General features: G+C 44.3%; 1 protein-coding gene across 1 annotated transcript; it reads right to left on the bottom strand.

The window, feature by feature from the left end:
- Positions 1 to 19,727: 19,727 nt before the first annotated feature.
- On the bottom strand, positions 19,728 to 21,131 carry FERD3L (Fer3 like bHLH transcription factor). Its single transcript, XM_069646752.1, has one exon. It carries the CDS (start codon positions 20,706 to 20,708, stop codon positions 20,187 to 20,189), a length of 522 nt encoding a protein of 173 aa, XP_069502853.1. The 5' UTR covers positions 20,709 to 21,131; the 3' UTR covers positions 19,728 to 20,186.
- Positions 21,132 to 21,694: the final 563 nt, after the last annotated feature.

Here is a 21,694-nt window from a genome sequence, read left to right as displayed (position 1 = left end):
TATCTTTTTACAAGTAAAGAAATCGGGCCCAATCGCAAATCGCGGCAAAATTCGCAAATGCGTGAATCGTGATTGCGGAGAACATATAAGGAGTAGGAAGTCGGTTCTAGGCTTGTTGGAAAGCTGAGTTTCTAAGCTTTCAGGGGAAAGTTAAATCAAGTTCCTTGCCTGAACGGTTTCGGAGTTATGAACGATTATGTGAAGGTTGTTTTTCGGATTTGAAATTTTAAAAGTTCAAAGCAACAGGTTACAGCTTGCAGCTAGAAAATGACAGGTGACAGCTTTGCAAATGACAGGTGACAGTTAGGAGGCAGTTCTGGTTAGATTAAAATAGTTTGGATTAGATTATTTTAACTAAGAGATTGGTTCTGCACAGTTCTGCTAGGTACTCACAATATATTTTTTAAATAGGCCTCGCCACGGATCTGGTCAGGTTTTGGACTGGACTCCGGTTCTGGTCTCGGCACTTCACAGTGATCTGGGTCAGCTCTCTGGTTCTGCTAACAGTGTTCTGGGTCACTCTGGATCTCTGGCCTCTGGTTCTGGATACTGCTCTGCTTTCTCTTGGTACAGCACTGCTTCTGGATCTTTCTGGCACAGGGTTTCAGGCCAGAATCAACAGCTGGGTCCGGCTGTGAATAGTCTACAAATGATTTTTGGGCCTGCTGACAAATACTTTTGCTTGCAGTGGGCCTTCTTGGTTCAAAGTTCTGTAGTCTCTGTTTAGCTTGGAAGTCTAAGTGTAGGATCTCTGGATGTGAAGTCGTCGGTCAGCATGCTCCGCAGCAAATGGAATTGAATGTCTCTACCTGTCCCAGCAGTCTCTTTTTATGTGTTTTGAAAGTGGGTGTGTACCTGGGCCTAGCTAAGCCTGCCCCTTTCTACTTGTCATTGGCCCAATTCTCCCCTCTCCCATGATTGGGGGAAGGAAATGTGAGTCAGAGTGATGCTGTAGGTTTTATGGGTCAGAGGATCCTCCCCTGGTCAGTTTGCCCACAAATCTATATTTGATTCAAATACATATTGCACAGATACACAGTTGTTTAAAATTACATGCACCCATCACATATCACATGAAGTATACTCTGTTCAAACTCTGCTCTTCCTGAGGGCTTGCATTCAAAAATGGCAACTTATTTTCAATTTTAGTGGGTTATGCAACCTTGGTTCTTCATTAAAAGTTATACACATATACACAGGCTGTCCATACCTACTCCAGTAAATTCCCATATCTCTAGCTTAAACACAGAGTATGTGGTGTCAATAAATAGCGGGGTTTTGCCCCAGAACATCACACAAATTGGAGTTTGGGCTTGAATCGAAGGTACATTTTTTAAATTAAGGCTCTCAAAGTTATACATTCCTGTCATTTGATTACAAAGAGTTATAAGTGTTTCTGTAAAATATATATTTTGCTTTCAATTCAGTTCTCAGAGTGTTGGAGTCCGCCTCCAAGACTTGGGTGGGTCAGTGACCATGCCTCTGCTGGCAGGCAGGCCTTTGTTGACAGGAAACAGTCAAAATCAACATATTCTATTCAGGTGCAAGAGCCTATTGTGTGGTCTCCAGGAGGCTGGGGTCAGCAGACCAGGGGGTCACTTTGCATTTGATTATTATGACCATGTGATATCCTGGGCTGTGGTGTGAATCTCTTGAGGTGAGAGGGTTTCCCAGGCTTCTGGCCTCTGGGAACAGCAGGTGGCTAATTATTGATTAAAATGCAGCCTTTGAAGTCAGCTGAGTCAAATTCCTTTGTCAGCAACTGCACTCAGTTCTCCTGTCAGAGTTTAGACCGCTAGCGCCGCCTTGAGGATTTTGTTGGTGCTGCATCCATTTTTGGGATCTTTCTTGGATTAATGCATTCCAAACAGGAATGGTTCTTACATGGTAGTAAATAATCCTTGCTTAACATTGTTTTGATGGGGCACCTTACAGTAAAATGGTTATGTGGAACCCCACAAAAGGGTTGAATCTTTAAAGTGGTCCGATGAGCCACGATTTCAGCAACTTTTTGATATTAGTAACAGTGGATTTTTTTAACAAAGATCTTTCTTTACACTGGTGGGTGGCAAGTTAGGTAACCATTTTGGTGTGCGCACAAACTGCGTGGTTCTCCTGGATTCTGGCGCACATGTGGGCTTTTTGGCCATCTTGGATTTTCTAAGCCCACAGCACCAAATGTTGCAGCATGATAGCTCAAACGTGGGTCAGGACACCCAACAGGATCCACCAGAAGTAAAGGCATGTGCATACTTGAACTCTGCCAGTGCAGGAAAGAAAGAACCCGAAGACATGCCTTCTCTGTCTGTGTCCTAAGACTCTGCAACCTCCCCCAATCAATGTCAGACTTGCTCCCTCACTTCTACAGTTCAGGAATGAGCTCAAAACCCTCCTCTTCTAGGAATGGCTCCCCCCAACACATATGACCCCACAAACTCCACTCCCCCTGCCTGACATTTGGTGATCTGATCCACACTGTTTCTTCTGCTTCTAAAACCCTTTTTGACAAACTGCCCACTAACCCCCTCCCTTGTTTTTAAGTCCTCACTCCCTTTTATGTCTGTTTCCCTCACTATGTTCTTCCCCCTATGATTGTAAAGCATTCTATTGCTTCCGAATCTAGGTCTGCGCTCTATAACATAACATAATGATATGATATGATATGGCATTTGTAACGCGCCTATACACAAGTGTTTCAATAATAATAATAATAATAATAATAATAATAATAATAATAATAATAATATAGATGCATGGGAACTCAATGCAGCATCAAGGTAGGCAGACTTGATGTAGGAACTCTTTAGCCCGGTCAGTGGACCTCTAGTACATTGGACCTGACTAAAAAAGATTATGAACCCATTCTAATCCAATGGGAGAGAGGAACATGACAAATGTGCCAAAAGTGTACAATCTACTCAAAGATTATATCTTGGCTTTACTGAGTTGACAGAGGCATGGCTGACCAGTTTTTACCACATCAAACATGTTACTCTGATCTGGTTGAAAAATGTAGCAACAAAATAACAAACAAATTAGGTGAAGGAGTGAGACTCATTGAACATACAGGCAATGCTAAAAAATCAGCACACATTTCTGCAAGTCATTTGAACACTGAATGATTAAAGTCATCCTTTATGCCGATACTTCCATGCCTTAGTGATAACATACCAGTGACTGAATTATAAAGCCAATTACATGCTAATGGCACTAACTAATGCATAATCCGAGACAACCACTAAAAGACTCATAATATAAGGAAACTCATTTTTCTGTGTGTATATGATTTTTATTAGTTCTCAAACCTTACACAACTTTATAATGCAAGAACATGTATAAAGGGACCAAAAGCAACAGCAACAAATACATAATTTTACAAAATAACATAAATAAATTGATTTAGACATTATAAAAGGAGTTTCGGAATTCCATCCAAACGACGCAACACAGCTAAACTCAAAGATATCCCTTGGTCAGATACAGCCTGTAACCAAAATGCCTCCACATCATAGAGCCTCAAATCAGAAACAAACAGAGAAAGGTACCCAGGACATGCGTACTTAGGCAGAGCAGCAATAGATGGAACAATGTCTCATAATCACCATCAACAGAACATCATCTGCAAATCCTTGTGTCTCTCTCCATCCCAATTCTAGCCCCCAATACTAAACATGGTGCATGGATTTAACCAAAACGTCATGAATTTAGTTTGCCAAATAGGAGAAGGAAACTTCAACACATATTGTTCCGCGATAAAAGGCAGTTTAGGAATTTTTGTTATCTGTCGCACAAGGGAATAGTTAGAAACTTTTTTCAGTGTTGTTATCCAGTCACCCTCATCAAGTGCTCTCTTAACTCTAACTGAATCACTAACTTACAGATTGCATGACCGATCAAGCTTAGCTAAAATAGGCCTTACTTCCCCCTCCCAAGTGGAAAATCAAGTTCGAATTAGCCTTAACTTATAAAATAATAACTTACGCTGAGGATGATAGAACTTACCCCTAAGGGGTAACAGTTTCCAGTCCACGGCCACCTTCAAAGACAGAAGGCCTAGATCATGTCTGATCATGGCAGCCGGAACACCCCAAGAAAGGCCCAGAGGGTTGCGCCATATTAGAGCCTCCAAAACATTCCAATTAGGATGGGAGGGAAGTGAATACAATTTGATGTCATAAAGCAAAGCCGGCATAATCTTGTGAAGGCCGGAAATAAAGGAAACATGTCAGGTTTGAAAATAATGCACCTTAGGTGCACTGAAAAAACCTTGCATTTTTTCTTCATGAGATCAATGTAGACAGATGTACACTTGCCTCTTGCGGCCCACTGCCCACACCGTTCTTCACAGTAAGGAATCTGGGAGTCAAGGGTACCTTGACACTCTCTATGTAAGCAGAGATTAACGCAAGATGCAATGCTTGTCCTTTCAAAACCAGAGTTTTGAGAAAAATGAAGGCTTACCTTCCAGAGAATATGAAGTGTTCAGGTGGTCTCTGCCACCATTGCTTGCATCCTGGATTAATGTAATCCTCTGTTTCTCTCCCAACCCAAACTTTGTAATCTGGCTGTTGGCCTACCTAAATGTGCCTATACCTCTCAGGTGTCATGGGACCTTCATTGGTTCCCTGTGGAGGACAGGGTTACATTTATACCACTTTGTCTTGTCCACAGTGCCTATTATGGCTCTGGAGCTGTGTATTTTCTGGAAATGTTTGTTAAATATGCCCCTTCTCTCAGTCTTTGCTCCACTGCCCTTCTGCTCCTCCATGTCCTCGGGTGTATAGAGGCACAATCAAGTGTTGGGCTTTTTCAGTGGCGACCGCAGTTCTCTGGAACTCTCTTCTGCTATCCTTGTGGGGCTATCTCCAAGCATGTGCCCTTCAGGAAAAAACCTAAGACATATTTTTTTGTTTAACTCCTTTAGGTTTTTTTTTCCACTCTCCTGTTTCTGTAGTGGCTTTTCTGGTTGACTTTGGATCTTCAGCACCAAAACACCCATGGGTCTTAGCTGCGCTTAACAAATACACTTAACATAACATAACCCTATGGATGACGAAACCGAAATAGGAATACTTCTCCACTCTTGTGATGCTGGAAATGCATCGGAGGGACAGGGCCTCCGTATCCTTGTCCTTTACTGCCTTTTATCCGGTGTTCTGTCGTGTTTTCTGGGAATTAGTTCATGTGGGACTCCTGGCGGTGCAGCTCTCTCCTTTGGGTTTGGTGAACGGACCAATGGGATACCCTTATGGCACCCATGGGTAGGGGTGCAAACATCTGCCCCTAGTGTATGTTTTTGGGCACCTGTGGGTGGTCCACAGAACAGGGTACGGGCTGGTGGCATCTCCGTGCTGAATTGACTGGTGCCCTGAGCATCCTCCATTTTGGGATGCCCAGGCCCTGTCATTGGAATCGGTAGATTCCTGATGGAGACAAGATGGCCCTCGTGACCTCTTGCCTTCCATCGCCTGTTACCTTGATCTTCCCGAAGTCACGGGAAGCCAAGACTTTGTCCCTTCCCACTGACTGGCTGTTGGGTGGAAGTTCCATATATGGTAGTGTGGGGAAGTGCTGACCAGACTGGCTGGAGCCTTCCTAACGACCGTATGTTGTGGGTACACCTGTGGGTGGGACCTGGGTGAATGGAGTGTTTGACGAATACGCATTCTGAGACAGCCCTGCCCGAAACATGTATGAATTCAGTGTGGAGTGTTGAATGGCTGGGCACTTGTCCCAATACACGTAACTTGTTGTGAGTGTCTGGAGAGAAGTGAATGGCTTGAACGAACTGTGTGCCTGATTGGCTGCCTGCCTGAATGAATGCCCTTCGCCGTGATTGGATGCTTGAGTATGACCCAGCAGAATGAATGGGAGATCAACAGTATATCTGGGGACCTCTCACTGCTAGGAATCATGTTCAGAAGCTGAAGTCCACTACGACGAGTAACTGGAGTAACTGAAACTTGACCTTGAAGCCCCTGCTGGACGAGAAGAATTGCTGTTGCTCTCCTTCACAATCTGAAAGCTGCTGTGTCTCCAAGGACTGACACAGAGAGGACCTGGTAAGGCACCCTCTTCCCGAGCTATGAGGGACCATCGTTCACCAGCTGATCTTTGCCAAAGCTGCCTGGTAGACAGACCTTCGACAGGCTGTCGACCTAAGATGGGGACTGCTGCGGAATCCCAAAGAGAAGCGCCCGGACTGTTGTCCGCCACTGTCGACGACCGCCGTTGCCGACCGGAGACGCCGTGCTCCCAATTGCCTAAGAACTTTCAAATCCAAGAACGCTCTCTTCTGCATCGTCTCTGCTGTATCCTGCTGGAGAAGGCCTGACCGTCGACGCTCCCTGGAGCATCTGCCAGTGGGTTTCCCGCCACCTAAAGACCACAGAGACGCTGACGACTTGACGCCCTTGCTGGGCCACAGTTCTTCAAACTCTTTTCAGTACAGAACTAACGACACTGAGGTGCCCAGCACGCCTCTTCCTTGCAGGACGTTTATGCTTCCCCGTCAACAAGCACCGCTAGGAACGAAGCTGCCACTTCACCATCGTAGCTCACCCTGTTCTCCGTCGGACGTTCGACGACCCGTGACTTCTGCCTTAAAGGTAGGGCACTCAAGAAGGGCCATTGATTCCCCTACGAGGAATGCTACAACGTCAGGTGCTTTGGGGTTGCAGAACTATTGGGAAGTCTCTTGTGAACAATATATGGACTGGGCTTGTATCTTTATTCTACAGGTTGCCCAGGTGGGGGGATCTCCACAAAGAGCTGTGTTCGATGGTAGTGACCAGTATTTCTGCCAATTGTTCATATCAACTGCTTTCCTCTTTCCTCTATTGTTGGTTTCCTTTACGACTTGATTTGTGTGCCATTTAACCGTACTGTTGATGCACTTTAAAGAGATCCAATAGTAATTGTGGTACCACGTAGAAACTGTATATATTTGCCATTATAGATAACCGAGTACAAAGTGCTTTATCGTGATATTGAATATAAACTTGAATATTAATTATATAAAGACTGTGTTTTAACCGATACAGTGTGTGGACATTCCTTTGTGGGTGCTTGGGTACTATACTGTACTTAAGAACTAGCCCGCATTACCTTCCTGAGAAGTTAGGCCTTGATTGCTCGACCACGTACCAAAATATTGGGAATCTTGGCAGGGGTCCTCTGTGCCTCTCCTCTACCAAATAGAGAGCGGAAGTACAGACCCCCCTCCGGTCCCTCACAAATCACCCCAAGGTAAAACCCTTTATCATCCATGAAGAGATAGGACGATGATGCCATTTGGCTCCACTCACAATAATCCTTGTTTTGGGAGGAATAATCCCCAGGCCATGAGAATCCGTGAAAGTTGAGAATTTTTCTAAGGAACGTTGGAGGCCAATATTATGACCAAATCATCGACACACAGGTGGTATAGGAGAGACGTCATGCTAATCCTTGGGGGGAAAGAATCCCACCCCATCCAACAAGAGCCCAGGTCAGCAAGATACAGAGTAAACAGCGCCAGAGCTAAGATGCACTCTTTCCCCTTACCTCATTCCACATTGTGTGCAAATTTGCCCCGACAACCTGCCACTGGCATTCTCGGCAAACCTGGACACCCAAATCTATGTGGAGAAGCCTAAGAATTTCCAGCAGATGACATGGAATCTCCCAAACTCCAACTTTCTCCAAAGAGTTTCTCTGTCAATGCTGTTGAATGCTGCAGTCAGAACTCCAAAGCAGACATGCAGCGGGATCTTTCTCTGTCTGCTGTGATCAACCAGCATAGACAACGTAAAGCCACTCACTACAGTACTGATGCTCCTGGAAAAACCTGACTGCATAGGATCAATACAACTGTCCTTGTTGGACCAATCATTTAAGACCTACAGTACAAATTGTGCAAAGATCTTACTACTGGCATCAAGAAGGGTGATAGGCCGATAATTAGATGTTAATAGCCTATCACCCATCTTTAATAGTGAGACAACAAATGCATTCCTCCATGAGACACAGATTTCTCTAGTCCTAAGGATATTCCTAAATAAAATACAAAGGATATTTGCCCATAAATCATCGGGACCCGCTGCCCTGGAAGACTTTGCTTTCCTAATCAAAAACTTGAGGTGGGCCACATCCACAGTGAATTCCCAATTCCCGGTTCTCCGATGGGGTCGACTCAACACAACAGCCTCTTCTCCGCCATACAATCAAAGTATGAAATCCTTCCAGATCGCTTCCCCTATGGGATTTATCTGAAGACTGTCCTGTACCTCTGACGTGCCGTTAAGGAGACTCCATAAGGCACCTGTCTCCATTAATCTTATCAATTCTAAGATTCTTTCTCCCCTGAGTTTGTGTACATGGGCACCCTGAAAAAATAGTAATAATCTCCTTTTTTCTTGATAATAATCAATTCCCACAGGAGCCATCTGTAAATCACAACGCATCCTTCTGTGGGCCCGTTTTATTCCTGAATAACATCATCAAATATTACATAAAGTCTACTTGTCCCAGAAGAGACAGACCTATTATGCCTGGGTACCAATGAATTAACATGATTGCCAATGTAGCTATTCATATTATAAATTGAGAAGATTTCTCGATTTCTTGCATCAGGTGACCTGTCCAGACTGTTTCTTAGAAACCCATTTAATTTCAATATATGGCATCTATTCCACTTAACCCTGGTGCCTGCGTTTTTAACTATCAGATTTGTTACATGTGAAGTGGGTGCCTTCCTATCTTGCCACTTAAAGAAGCACACCAGCAGAAAATGATCACTATGAATTGTGGCGAAGATCTTAAAATCCACACAAATATCCAACAGTGATTGAGAAACAAACACGTAGTCATCGGTGGATGAGCTTGAGCCGGAGTAGCAGGTTTCCTACAGGGGGTCCCCCTCAGCGTGCAACACATTTACACAATATAAGTCCCATACATTCAACACGTCCATCCATGCTGCTACATCTATGCACCTGTAACTGACAACAGTTTATTTTTGCGCTCTGCTAAGGCCATATCCTTGCCACAATAACAGTTTAAATCTCCCACCAGTAAAATGTTCTCATCCCGGTTATAACCAACTCAATACTCAAAGAAGGATTCTGCACGTCCCAAAGAATCTTCACACCGCAGGAAAGATGGATCCTAGCAGAGGTTTAACAATAACCACTCATTTACACTCCTGCTGCAATCAGACTCCCAGGTGAGAAAAACTTCTTGGAAATTCGCAACATATCCATCCAAGACTGGGGCATCTTTAAGCCAAATCTCTTGGAGGTTTATTATATGGAAATTCCTTAACAACAAAGGGTCATTATCTACTTTTAAAAAATGACGAGAGCCCCTGGAATTTCAAGAAGTGAGATTCAAAACACTTTTCCTGCATCAGGCCCCTCACTTGGCGCCACTATTCTTGACTGATGGATGGAGGACCCTACGTGCCATAAAGGCAATGAAACAAGCAAAGCCCTATCCTCAAATTTATTTTCCTTCACTATGTCCTTGTAAAAGTCAAACCCCAAGGTTCTCAAAGAGCCGCGCTCCCCCATCAATGCATCAAATAAAGATTTATACCTGATATAGTGTTGCACAATGTCCCACTCTATCTTCCACCGGAAAGTCAATGTAAAGTATATCCCTTCAATAAACCACCCTTAACACAGGAATATCTGATAAAAATTTAAAAATGTTTGACCTGTTCAATGGTAAAACGTTGGGGTACAAACCAGATGTTCCAACCTCAGAAAGCCAAACACCTCTTCTTCCCCATGTTTATGCAACTTAGTCATAGCACTCTTCCCAGACACGAGGGGATCATATACTCAGGCACAGTTTGCTACTTCGGGGCAAATTGGTCGGAAATAGAAGTTGGCTACTTTGTCAGAGTAAAGATGTTATGCATTGTTGAAGGATGTGCCAGTATCTCTGCCAAAGACACCCCTTCTGACAAAAGGAGGCAGGTGTCCAAGAGGTCAGCTTCTTCTGCAGAATCATCAAATCATAATTCGGCCACTTTGGTCACGCTTTCCTCTTCCTCACCATGAATGTGTAAAGACAACAGCAGGTCGGATTAAACATGGTAAAATAGGGCTTTGTCTCAATGTAGTGGTTTCCCCCTGATTGGACCCCACCTGGGAGCTCTTAGCCCCCCCAAGATCAGACAGCTTTGGCAAATTTTTGGGGATCTCAGGGAGGGGAGCAGATAATATACCAGCAACAGCGCTGGATTTCCATTGCAGAAAATTCTGCACTGCAATATCATATTCTAGAGAAATGTCCTTGAACTGTACATTTTGCTAGGTTTAGACGAGTACACATTATTTGCCTTTTTTATAGCCTTGGACTATGATGCAGACAAGTCAGGAAGAATGAAACCCCTGGAAACAGAAGAAACCACACCCCCAAATGCTGCAATTTTCTTTATTGGGAGCTTTGCAGCATCTGTTACCAAAGGACTACTGAAAAACAAATCCTTTTTCTCTTCCTAGGGGGAGAACCCAATGTAACTCCAACTTCTTCATCAGGTTTCAATCGTTCTACAGAAGCAGGTGCTGTTGCCATTTCCTCATTCAATACAGGGACAACACGTGTGCCTGCTAGAGCGTCATGTGCCAACACGGGGGCCCATTAGGAACACACAAAGCATCCTCAAAGGGCTTAACTTTCCTAGAAAGCCCAGAGTTACAGCAGGACAGGAACGCTTATCCATTGCCATAATGAAGCCCTTCAAAAAAGCATAATTATCTGCACATATCCTTCACAAATTACATTAATTCTCATCCTTCATATGTGAGGCTATCATAGCTCCTATCCATTGTGTTCAGATTCTGAGACAACATGGAAAGGAAAAGGGGTCCACAACATGTTCTGATGCCTCAATAGGCCCAGATGTATTTAAATTGTGAGGGCCATCACCTGGGCGAGGATGAGGCCCCTGGCAGACGATATGGGAGCCTTGAACAGATGGCAAATAGTCTTGCACATTGTGCCGTGGATCACCAAATGTGACTATGGCAGGGCTACATAACTCAACTGGTTCTAGCTGCGGCAAGGTACCGCATACGCCTCTTGAGCAATTGACCCACACAGCAGCGGGTGACCAAGCAGCTGAAAATCTTGCTTTTGCCTTGAAGGATTACCTCCTCACGATTATTCAAAATGGAAGGTACATTTGGCCTCAACTCTATTGATAGGCGAACCCTTTTTGAGAGTTTGTGGGAGAGAAATGATGCCAAAATCGGCACATCCGAGATCATATCCCCATTTGGATGGCCCATAAGGTCGGATATATACAAATGGGCAGGAGAACAAGATGTTGATAGAACTATGGGGGAGTTTGACCCCCCCCCCACCCTGCTTGAGCAGTCAAGTGAGCCAAGTGGTGCAATTGTCACATTTCCACTGTTCACCCTAAACTCAATCGAGTCACTGTTGCTTATAATGCCTTCAATAGTGCTCAACAGACGTGAAGTGGCAGGAGTCCAGGATTCGTAGTTTGACACCATTGGGCCACAGCGGGTTCCCAAAGAGAGGCATGTTGGAGTCTTTACTAGAAGCTATTAGACATTTGCTTCTCAAAGCATAAACCATAGGAAGAATAGGGGTGCAAGATTACCCACCAGAGGTTCAGGCCAGGTGCAGACAGGCAGGATTAGGTAGTGCCCTCCTTGTCTGACCCTCCTTGATCCTCCTTGACCACTTCACCTCACTTCCGCAACTGGGGTTATGTAGACAGGAAGCCACGCTCCACATCCTGCTCTCTCACAGACTTTATGCAAAGAGGCAATGTGAATGCTACAGGAACAAAATAAATGTAAGAGTTGTAACTTCGGCCACTTCACCCAACTTCCGCCTCTCTGCAGTCCCAGGCAATCAAGTGCAATCAACTGGAAATCCACATGAGGGAGGAAGGAGGCGCCATACAATGAAGAAAGAACTCCACAAAGCGAGGAGGCAGCAGGCTGCCGGTTGCAGAGAACTCCATTTTAAAATAGAAAATATTGTAATATACCCAAGAGCTGAGCAATATTACCAATCTGGGAGTCATCCAATTGGTGTATGGCTCTAAGCACAAAGATGATAAAAGTTTGGATTGGTTTTATACATATTGTGTCCTGCACGACAATCTCTCCATATGTCATCTATTTTGATCTGAGACCTCTTAATTTCTGGCAATTCTCTTGCCTGAATTGCAAACCACCAACAAAAGGAAAAAGGCAGACATCCATCATCAGAGACAGGTTTATGAAAATAATATCATCAGAGAACTTTGCACAAAACGTTGTTGCTTCTCAAGTAGGCTATTAAGGTACATATACAACTGAGGCGATAGTATGAGAACAATACCCTGAAATTATGAGAAAATTGAACATTAGCCACTGCAGTAATGAAAAGAACATGCCCAACTCAGAACGAATACATAAATAGTTAAACAAGTGGCTAGACAACCTCAAACTTGACAGAAAACTGGATTGCAAATATCGGGTAACTAGCTGATAGCAACACACTTGTATTTAGGGTGCATTATTTAAGCTAGCAATCTGTGACTTCCCCAAGAAAATGATACCAGCATCACACCACTGATAAACCATGAAAAACGATTCAAGATATATAGAAAAACGGCCATACCTAAACTACTAACCATTGCTATGTAAATGATGTAAAGGCATAGATACTGAAATGTGTGTAACACTTCAAACAGTGAAACATAGCAAAGACAATAACTTACATGAAGACTGCAATCAGGGTTGAGAACCACCAGGGGAAAGCCTCAACACTTCTGCAGGTCTGGGAAATTCGCTTCAGTGCTCTGGATGATAACACACACAAAAAGGGTTGCTCTCATTTTCAAGCCTCCATCATACAATACAGTGGATTATAAGATACTACTACACTGTCAACGGGAGCTAGGAGGACCTTTCGCACAGAGCAGTTTTGAGAAATTAAATCATTGTTTCTCTAAAAACCCAATGAAACCATCATGCATGTTTCCCTAAGGATCAGGGACTCATTCCAAATCTAAGAATACAATATCCAGAACATGTTTCTAATAGCCACTTATCATGTTTCAAAGCTCCTAGTGTAGTGGCCTAGAGAAGCCTCTGCTTGAATTGTTCAAAAACTGAAGTGGTGTCCTTTCTCAATTCCAGCACTTCAAATCACCCTGCCGTGACAGCAAATAAAGTGAGAAATCTAGTGTTGCCTTTGACCCAGCTCAGTATGTCATCCAGTCGTTTGCCTCCTACTTCTCTAACTGATGGACTCCAACACATACTAATGCCATCCAGTACTCTGTAGAGCTCCACAAGGCTCCATCCTGTCCCCGGTTATGTTCAAACTCTACATGGAGCCTCTGGAGGATCTCCTTGACAACACTGATGTTAAGATACACCAAACCACAGATCACACACACCTTTACCTATGGATTAATTGCATCAATGACATCCAGTGACTCGAGCACTGTCTCTCCCTTATCCAAGCCTGGATATCAAGTGTCTACCTGAATCTCCAAGCAAGAAGTACTCAATTAATATTTCTAAGAATCCCTTTCAGGAATGCACAAGCCAAGTATTGGCACACTGATATGAAGCTTGATGGATACACACCTCATCACTCAACTTTTTAAAATCACTTTGCTTTACCATTGACTGTGCCCTTTCGTTCAAACCACCAAGCCATTGAGAGCCAAACAGCACTGCGCCAGTTTACACTCCTCTGGCATGTCAAGCTTTTCATCCACACCCTCAGTTTCAGAACAGTTGCTCATGCCCTGGTCATCTGTCACCTGTGCAGATGCAACACCCTCCTCGCAGATGTCCCAGATGCCACCTTGGACCCTTTGAAAGGAGGATATTTGCTGCAGCATGTTGGACAGTTGTCAGCATGCTCAGCAAGCCTCTTCATAGGAATAAGAAAATATGGCCATCTCACCCAGATCCTCAAGTATCTGCCATGGCTTCCCCTTCAAGCAAGTATGCAGTTCACAACAGCCTGTATCATCTAAAAATCAGTCACTACGAAAACACTGCCATATCTCGCTGAGAAGCTCACCCTCTGCAGTGACCGATTTACCTCAAGAATCCATGACATTGCCAGATTGGAAAGAAGGAACTTCGCGAGGTACAAAAACAAGGAAACAGGCCTTTTCAGCACAGATAATGATGGACCTCCAGCCAACACTTCAGGAAGGACCTGAAGAGCCTACCACTCATAGAACATCTCACATTTTGGTGATCACTCCCCTCAACTCAACTTATGCCCCACCCGGCCTCCCTACTTCCCTGCTCACACTACCCATTCCAGCTACATGTGCTGCCGGTGTACTGCACTTATAACCCCCTAGGTGCAAAACATATGTACACCACTAGACTGCTTCTACATCTATTGTATTTATACAATCCAAGCTAGGCTTGCATTGCATAAATACAATAGATGTATGTATAGGCACATATAAACATTATTTTAAATTGTGTCCACTTCGAACTACATTTTCTAGAGCACATCCTGCTACTTATAGATGTCCACCTGCTACCTATAGATGGATCATGAAAGATCCCTGGTTCTGTGACTTCGTGATCACTGCGCAGCATCCAGGTAGACTTCCTGAACATACTGAGCCGTTCCAACGCGTAGAAACCATGCAGCACACATGATCCTGAGCATAGAAAGTGCAGGGCATATCAGCACTGTAAAGACATTGGGCCTCATTACACGGTAGGCGGTAAGGGTTTACCGGTACCGGTATTTTACCGGTACCGGTAAATCCTTACTACGAGGTCCCTTTGCGGGTTGGAGAATTTAACGCCTGCTTTTTGCAGGCGTTAAAAACCAACCCACAAAGGGACCAGGGAGCTAATTACGGTACCGCAATTTGCGGTGCTGTAATTAGCACCTTCCCCGTTCCCATTATGCCCTATGGGGTAAAAATGGGAATGGGGAAGGACAATGGGGGAAGGGGGAATTACCGCCCCACCAACCTTGGAATAGGGCGGTAATTCCCCTTTCCACCAAGGCGGTGCCGGTATTTTACCGGCATGGACCAAGGTGCAAATAGCACCTTGGTCCACCGCCGTCCGTGTAATGAGGCCCATTGTTTCAGTGTCTCTTGATTCAACAAGGCGCTCACGTCAATGGAACATGCATCACGAATACTGGATTAAAACAACTCTCTATGTTGTGTACCCCTTGCAACCATACCAAGAACCTTAGATTACCTAATAAAAAATCAACTGCCTAAAAAATGCAAACACATGTTTTCTGTGGGACATGTTTACATTATTGGCACCAGCAATAAGGGAGAGCGTGCAGTAGCACTTCCCTTCACTTAAATGGAAAAATACTTTTTTTTACATGCTAGGTAGTGGCGAAAATGTTTACCACCACCTTTGGAAAGATGTCAATATATGCAAAATTCCATTGAGGAATTCCTTGCATAATCTTGGAATATGTTCTGCATTTGGAAAATTCAGGAATATCAAGTGAGGACCCATAATTAGGTGGACAGTAAAATATGAAAACATTTTAAATATCTTCTGTTTTCACAATTGCCAACTAGCTCATAAATTATCCGTGAAAGTGCAACAAAGTCACGTTGCGATCAATTTCAAAACATCCTGAAAAGTGAAGTTTCATTGCTGTTCAGACCTTACAGACATTGTTTGCTCAAGGTGTGCACAAATATCCCCCTTTTCCAAAATGGTAAAACGAATTGTCTCCCTTATTTGAATTATGCTTGACAGGTGTGCATATTTGGGGAAATTCCCAACAACAAAAATAATTTGGCACGAACCTCGAGGCGTGCTGGTGTATGCCATTATTTGCACCAAAATAAAATGTGCCTCATTCTCAAAGGTCATTTGAGTGTGCACATCATTGAATTTCACATTCAAATTCCACCCCCCTCGCACTTGCCCAACTCAAGCTTTATGTGAGCACGTTTTAGAGCACATTTTATATTAACAGACGGGATGTGCTTTAAAACATGCAGCAACGATTCCTATGTTGCAGCTCTTGTTTGCTACAGGAGCAGGAGTGTGCGCAATTCATGACAGGCTCATTATTGACCCTGTCATGATTTTCCTTTCAACTGCTGTCCCATCCCTCAAACAGAGATGGATTGTTTGTTAGGGCTTTTAAGGGCCTGTCACTGTGAAGTGCACTCCCAGCACCCACCTAGATGCTGGGAGCATGTAATGCATTAACCAGGGGTACAGCCCCCTGGGAATGTGCGCGACACTTTGGAGAATAATATGACCTGCTCATTTCCAATAATGTGACACCTTAACACAGCACATCCTCAGCACTATATTTGGATAGTCCATTTTTGAGAATCCTGGGTATAGGCCAGTTTTAAACTGTAAGTATCCTAGCTTGAAATTGGTTTTATAATGCACTATTAAACCATTTTCCCAAATACCACTCACCCCATCAGAATGTCCCTTGTAGTTAGATGCATAATGTGATCTTTACATTGTTGTACCAATACAGGATGGTAAATATTATTGGGGTGGTTGCCTGATAATGGGGTGAGCGCATAGAACGTTGAAGCGCAATGCCTAGCAAATTGTTTAAGTACTACAATATTTGATTGCATAATATGGCATATGGTGTGAGCACGTGGCATATGGTGTTGGTACTTGGCATATGTTGAATATGTGAGATGAAAAGTCCTACACAGTCTTCCGCAAAATGCTTAAAACTAAATTTTTCAAGTAATCTGTCAATGCTTTGTAGCATGCATCATTCTGTAGGTTGTTTTGCCGTTCCACGCTAACCTTGGTACATATACTCTCTCACATGTGTCACCATTGTCTGTTGTTGGTCTGACGCAAGCCTGTACCATGCAAGTATTCTGTAACAGCGTCACGATGCCCCAGGACCGCTGTGTGCTATACACGTTCAAATAAATAAAAAAAATACAAAATGTGAGTACCTGGACTTTTGATGATGATACCTGACAGCAGAGTGAACACCAGTGGTTTTGAGGGCAACGCTTGGCAAGGTGTGAATGCATTTGATTGTAATACCAGGAAATTAGTAATTAAATGGTCACATGGTGACAATATTAGGAACGATGGGATTACTTGGATTTCTTTTTATGGCAATACTCATGCAATTATGTGAGTTTCAAGGAAATACTGGCACACTTGTTCAAGGTAGTGTAGCTGGCAAACATTGTCAACACCTTGCAACTGGGTGGAATATCTGGGCATTTGTTTGAAAAGATGATATGTGTGTGAGTACAGTGCATATGTTGCCAGTACCTGGTTTGGTTTTGGTGCATAACAGCCCAACACAACATGACTAATCAGGAAACGGTGCTTGAAGAGAAGAGCTTCCCCAAACAGCACACCGAGTGAATACTTCCACATTCCCCTGTAGGTGGGAGCATGGAGAGACCTTCCTAGAGACACGCAGAGCACACCTGTCTGCAGTCCCAGGCAAGCATCCTCGATCCTGCCTGAGGCATGACACACCCTTTGCCATCTCTTTGCACATTGAATCAGTCACATTAACTGGTACTCAGAAGCAGCACTAGGCGGGAGCGTGCACGTGACTCTCATTCTCTGCCACCTTTGCCTACAGCTTTCTACCACCTACACCAACCTTGTGTTCCCTTACCCATATCCCCCTTTAGGCAGGAGAGGACGGGACATGTGTGCGCGACGTCACATACGCGCTTAGTGCCAGGTGGGAATGTGCTTGAGGCCTAAGAGTTCTGTTATGAGAATGCACTCTCTTTGGTAAGGCTGACATGAATGACATAACGCCTCTTGAATAACACAATGGAGTATCAAGGCTTCTTTTGACAATAGTTGTCGAAGGAAAATGTACCTGTTCTTTTGATGGCAAAGTCTGTCAAATGTGTCAGTACCTGGACATGTGTTGCAATCTCTTGCACGTGGTATCAATGGCTGCAATGTGATGTGAGTAGAGGACCAGAACTTATCATGTCAATAGCTGTCGAATGATGGTAGTTCCGTTGCATATGGTGGCCTCTGAGCCACTATCGGGAAAATGGCCAAAGTAATCCTATCAACAAACTCTACATCCTTGCGCTTGCCAATGTTTAAGGTGGCATTTTCTTTCAAGGACTTTGACAATGCCATTTTGTTTGTGCAGTTACACTGCTAGTATCCAGAACATTTTCAGAAGCAAGGCCAAAAGCAAATACGATACGTCCTACAAACACACGTGTGCAAAACAAGGCACCTGTCATAGCAGTATTGCTGAGTGTGTTCCCATGTCGTCCAGTGCAAAGTAACCACAATGTGTGATTGACACAATAGTCTGAACTTTATGCAAGCATCCCATCCAAGCCCAAAGCCAGTCATTTTTAGAGTACTGATATATCTTTGGAAATGCATTTAAAGATAGATTAAAGCGTAAATAGCCAAGGCAGATATATACACATGTATGTAGTCCTGGTGTGTGAAGTTTTTACCATTGTTCCTCGTGCCCCGTTCCCTCACCTCGAGAAAGGCACTGCGCATTTTGTAACAGTGACCTCCAAGGCATTACCAGATAATGCCAAAATAATTAAAGTTTTTCTTGCATTTAACGTGGCCCTGTGAAGTCTAAGCTCCCCCACCTGCAGCTATAAGGGCAGCGTCCACAGCTATCAAAAGCCAATTAGTGGTGTGAGATAGGCTGACACAAAGGCAGCAGAGCAGGGGTTCCTCGGGGCTTCCAGCAGCTATGTGACAACAAACACGGCCTCTTTGCCAAACATTCCTCTGCTCTTAGCCAGCGTGACGCAGTTCAGAGGAAGCCCTGCGCCACGGAGGGAAAGAACTAAAGGGACCCTGGGCCTTCGATGCCCCTGTTATGTTGTTAAAGTAACGGATCTCGTGCGATGGTCTGCTTTTCTTCGGCTGCTTGGATTGCCCTCACACCTTAAACAGATGATCGATCATACAGTCTGAAAGCCGGCATTCTGTCAAATTTAGACTAACGACAGCATAGGGCATACAATGGGCTTCACGTTTCAAGTTATCTGAACATTTACCTCATCAATGCCCGTGAAAATTGAGCAAATGTTAGCCCTTATGTTAAGGAGAACATGTTTTACAGCAATCAATTTCCCCAAATCATTCTTTTTAAAGATGCAGTTTTTTCTCGTATTATGCGCGCAAGATTCTGAGCAGGGAGTTTTCGTTATAAAATATACACTCGCTTGATTCCATATCAATGTGTCATTTCATTTTCCATTCAAACATATCTCGGAAATCATATGTTTAGGGTACCAGACTAGATGATCGCGGGGCCAGTGAAAGTGACGCGTTGGATGCTTAGGGTAACAGACTAGATGATCGCGAGGCCAGTGAAAGTGACGCGTTGGATGCTTAGGGTAACAGACTAGATGATCGCGCGGCCAGTGAAAGTGACGCGTTGGATGCTTAGGGTAACAGACTAGATGATCGCGGGGCCAGTGAAAGTGACGCGTTGGATGCTTAGGGTAACAGACTAGATGATCGCGAGGCCAGTGAAAGTGACGCGTTGGATGCTTAGGGTAACAGACTAGATGATCGCGCGGCCAGTGAAAGTGACGCGTTGGATGCTTAGGGTAACAGACTAGATGATCGCGGGGCCAGTGAAAGTGACGCGTTGGATGCTTCGAATTCACAAACAAAGATGAAACATTTAGTTAGCCATGAAATTCAGACAAGCAAGAAAACATGAATGACAAGCAACATCTAAGAGGGTACAGTTATAAAGTGCACGTGTTTAATGTAGGAACGCTAGTGACGCATCATGTTTGATATTCCATAACAGCATTCAGTTTCATGAAAACTTACAAATTAGTATTTTACCAGAATCCTGCTTGGAAATGTGGGACCACAAAACGTGGGTTGACTGAAAATAAAAGCATGTCATAGAAAAATATTTCCTATCTATGTAACACAAACTAAAACTGCAAGTGCCCGACTACAGTCCTCTAGACACTGTAACCTGCAAGTGCTGAGTGCAGCCATACTTACAATGAAGCCTATTTTATTAATGGCCTTTTTGTCCAAAATACATCTTTTTCAAATAAATGCCATCCAGGTTTTAATTTACAAAACAAGCAAACATGCGTGGGAGCTCGTCCTGGTCCGCCAATGCCTGGCTGGCCTGGAGCTCGTTGTATGTACCGCGGTGCATTGCCAAGTAATAGCTTCTGGCTGAAGTTATTTCTCTTCAAGTCACCCTGGTCCTTTCCCCTCGTTCTTTTCGTGCGTGCTCAGGAGCTCAGTCATGAAGGAAATATACACGATGGCAAGACGCAGGGTTTCGATCCTGGACAGTCTTTTTTCGTAGGCAAACGTAGGCACTCTCTTCCTGAGCTGGTCGAAGGCTTCGTTGAGGTTGAACATCCGCTTCCTCTCTCGTACGTTGGCGGCCTGGCGTTGAGCGTGAGTGATCACCCGTTTCCTTTTGGGTCTTCTCAGAAGCGAGTTGGGGGACAACTCACCTTCGTCATCCGTCTCTTCTTCTTCACTCCGGCTCAGCGAGGGTGACGGTACCACCCCATTAAAAGCAAGGGCCCCGCTACCGAAGGAGTCGTCCAGCTCGTACACTCTCTGGCAGAAGTCCAGTCTCCGAGGTTGACCCCCTTCTCTCGTGTTTGCCTCATTGTTTTGAGCGCCCCTGGGCAAGTCGGACAAGTTACCTCCCGCTATACAATGCAAAACAGTGGAGTCGATGAAACTGCCCTGGTAGTGCATGGTTTCGAGGGTCGCTTCGCCAACCTCCAGGACACTGGTCCAGCAGTCAGAGCATCACCTTGCTGAGGCTATCCCGAGGCCCTGCTCCGCCATGTTGTGGAGTGAGCAACATTCATATTATGTATGTGCTCGCCGGATAACAGGATTAGCAACTGGGAAAGGAAAGGCAATAACGATGTTCCTTTCCTAATGCTGACACGAGATGACAGCCACACCTCAGGACACGTGGATGTTCCAAAGCGAAAGTTATCCCAAATCTTTAATCCTATCAAAGCGAGCAGGGCTAGTTCCTTCTTGGCAATAGCTCCCAGATCCTGCCTACTGAGCGCTCTGTGGGGAGATGAGCGCTCACAGGCGAAAGTCTCCTTGTCTTCGAAGAACAGGAGGAACCGAATGTTCATTCCCCTGCAGCGCTCTTTTTGTAGAGGGCTCCGATTCTTGTACTGTTGCTGCGTCTGACGCCAGACAAGTGCATGCGCCGGTTTAATGATCTTCTGAAGAGGGGTCCGGCCTGTGAGGGGTCAGGAGAAATGTTTACCCGGTATCCCAGTGCAATGGCAGCTGAATAGCATGGCCTCCATTTGCCTAAGCAAGCAGTGCCGGCAATCCAATATTGCCTTCTCCATAGTAACTTCTGGATTCAGCTTTTGAGTGCATTCTCCCACAGAGCAGGTACACACTAGCATTTCTTTCCAATTTCAGGTTCTTTTAGTTAAAGTGTCTGTGAAAGCCTAAGGCTGCGCTGGTGTTTCATTCCCAGTAGCCACAGAAAGCAAAAGGCTGTAGCAACCATGAAATAATGTTAATGTATCACTTTCCCCAGGACATGCCTCTGTCTTTTCCAGATTCCGCTACATTTCTCTTCTTGCTTTTAATTTCGTTGTTTAAAAATGTTGACAGAACAATTTAATTATAACTTTACACATAATTAAATACATTAAAACAGTTAAGAATACAATCACTTAATCTCAGCAATATTATAAACA

Source organism: Ambystoma mexicanum, chromosome 2q (assembly GCF_040938575.1).
Source record: "Ambystoma mexicanum isolate Mex_15411 chromosome 2q, UKY_AmexF1_1, whole genome shotgun sequence".
Taxonomy (NCBI): Eukaryota; Metazoa; Chordata; class Amphibia; order Caudata; family Ambystomatidae; genus Ambystoma; species Ambystoma mexicanum.
The sequence above is the reverse complement of the archived record's forward strand: the minus strand, read 5'-3'. Positions and strand labels throughout refer to the sequence as shown.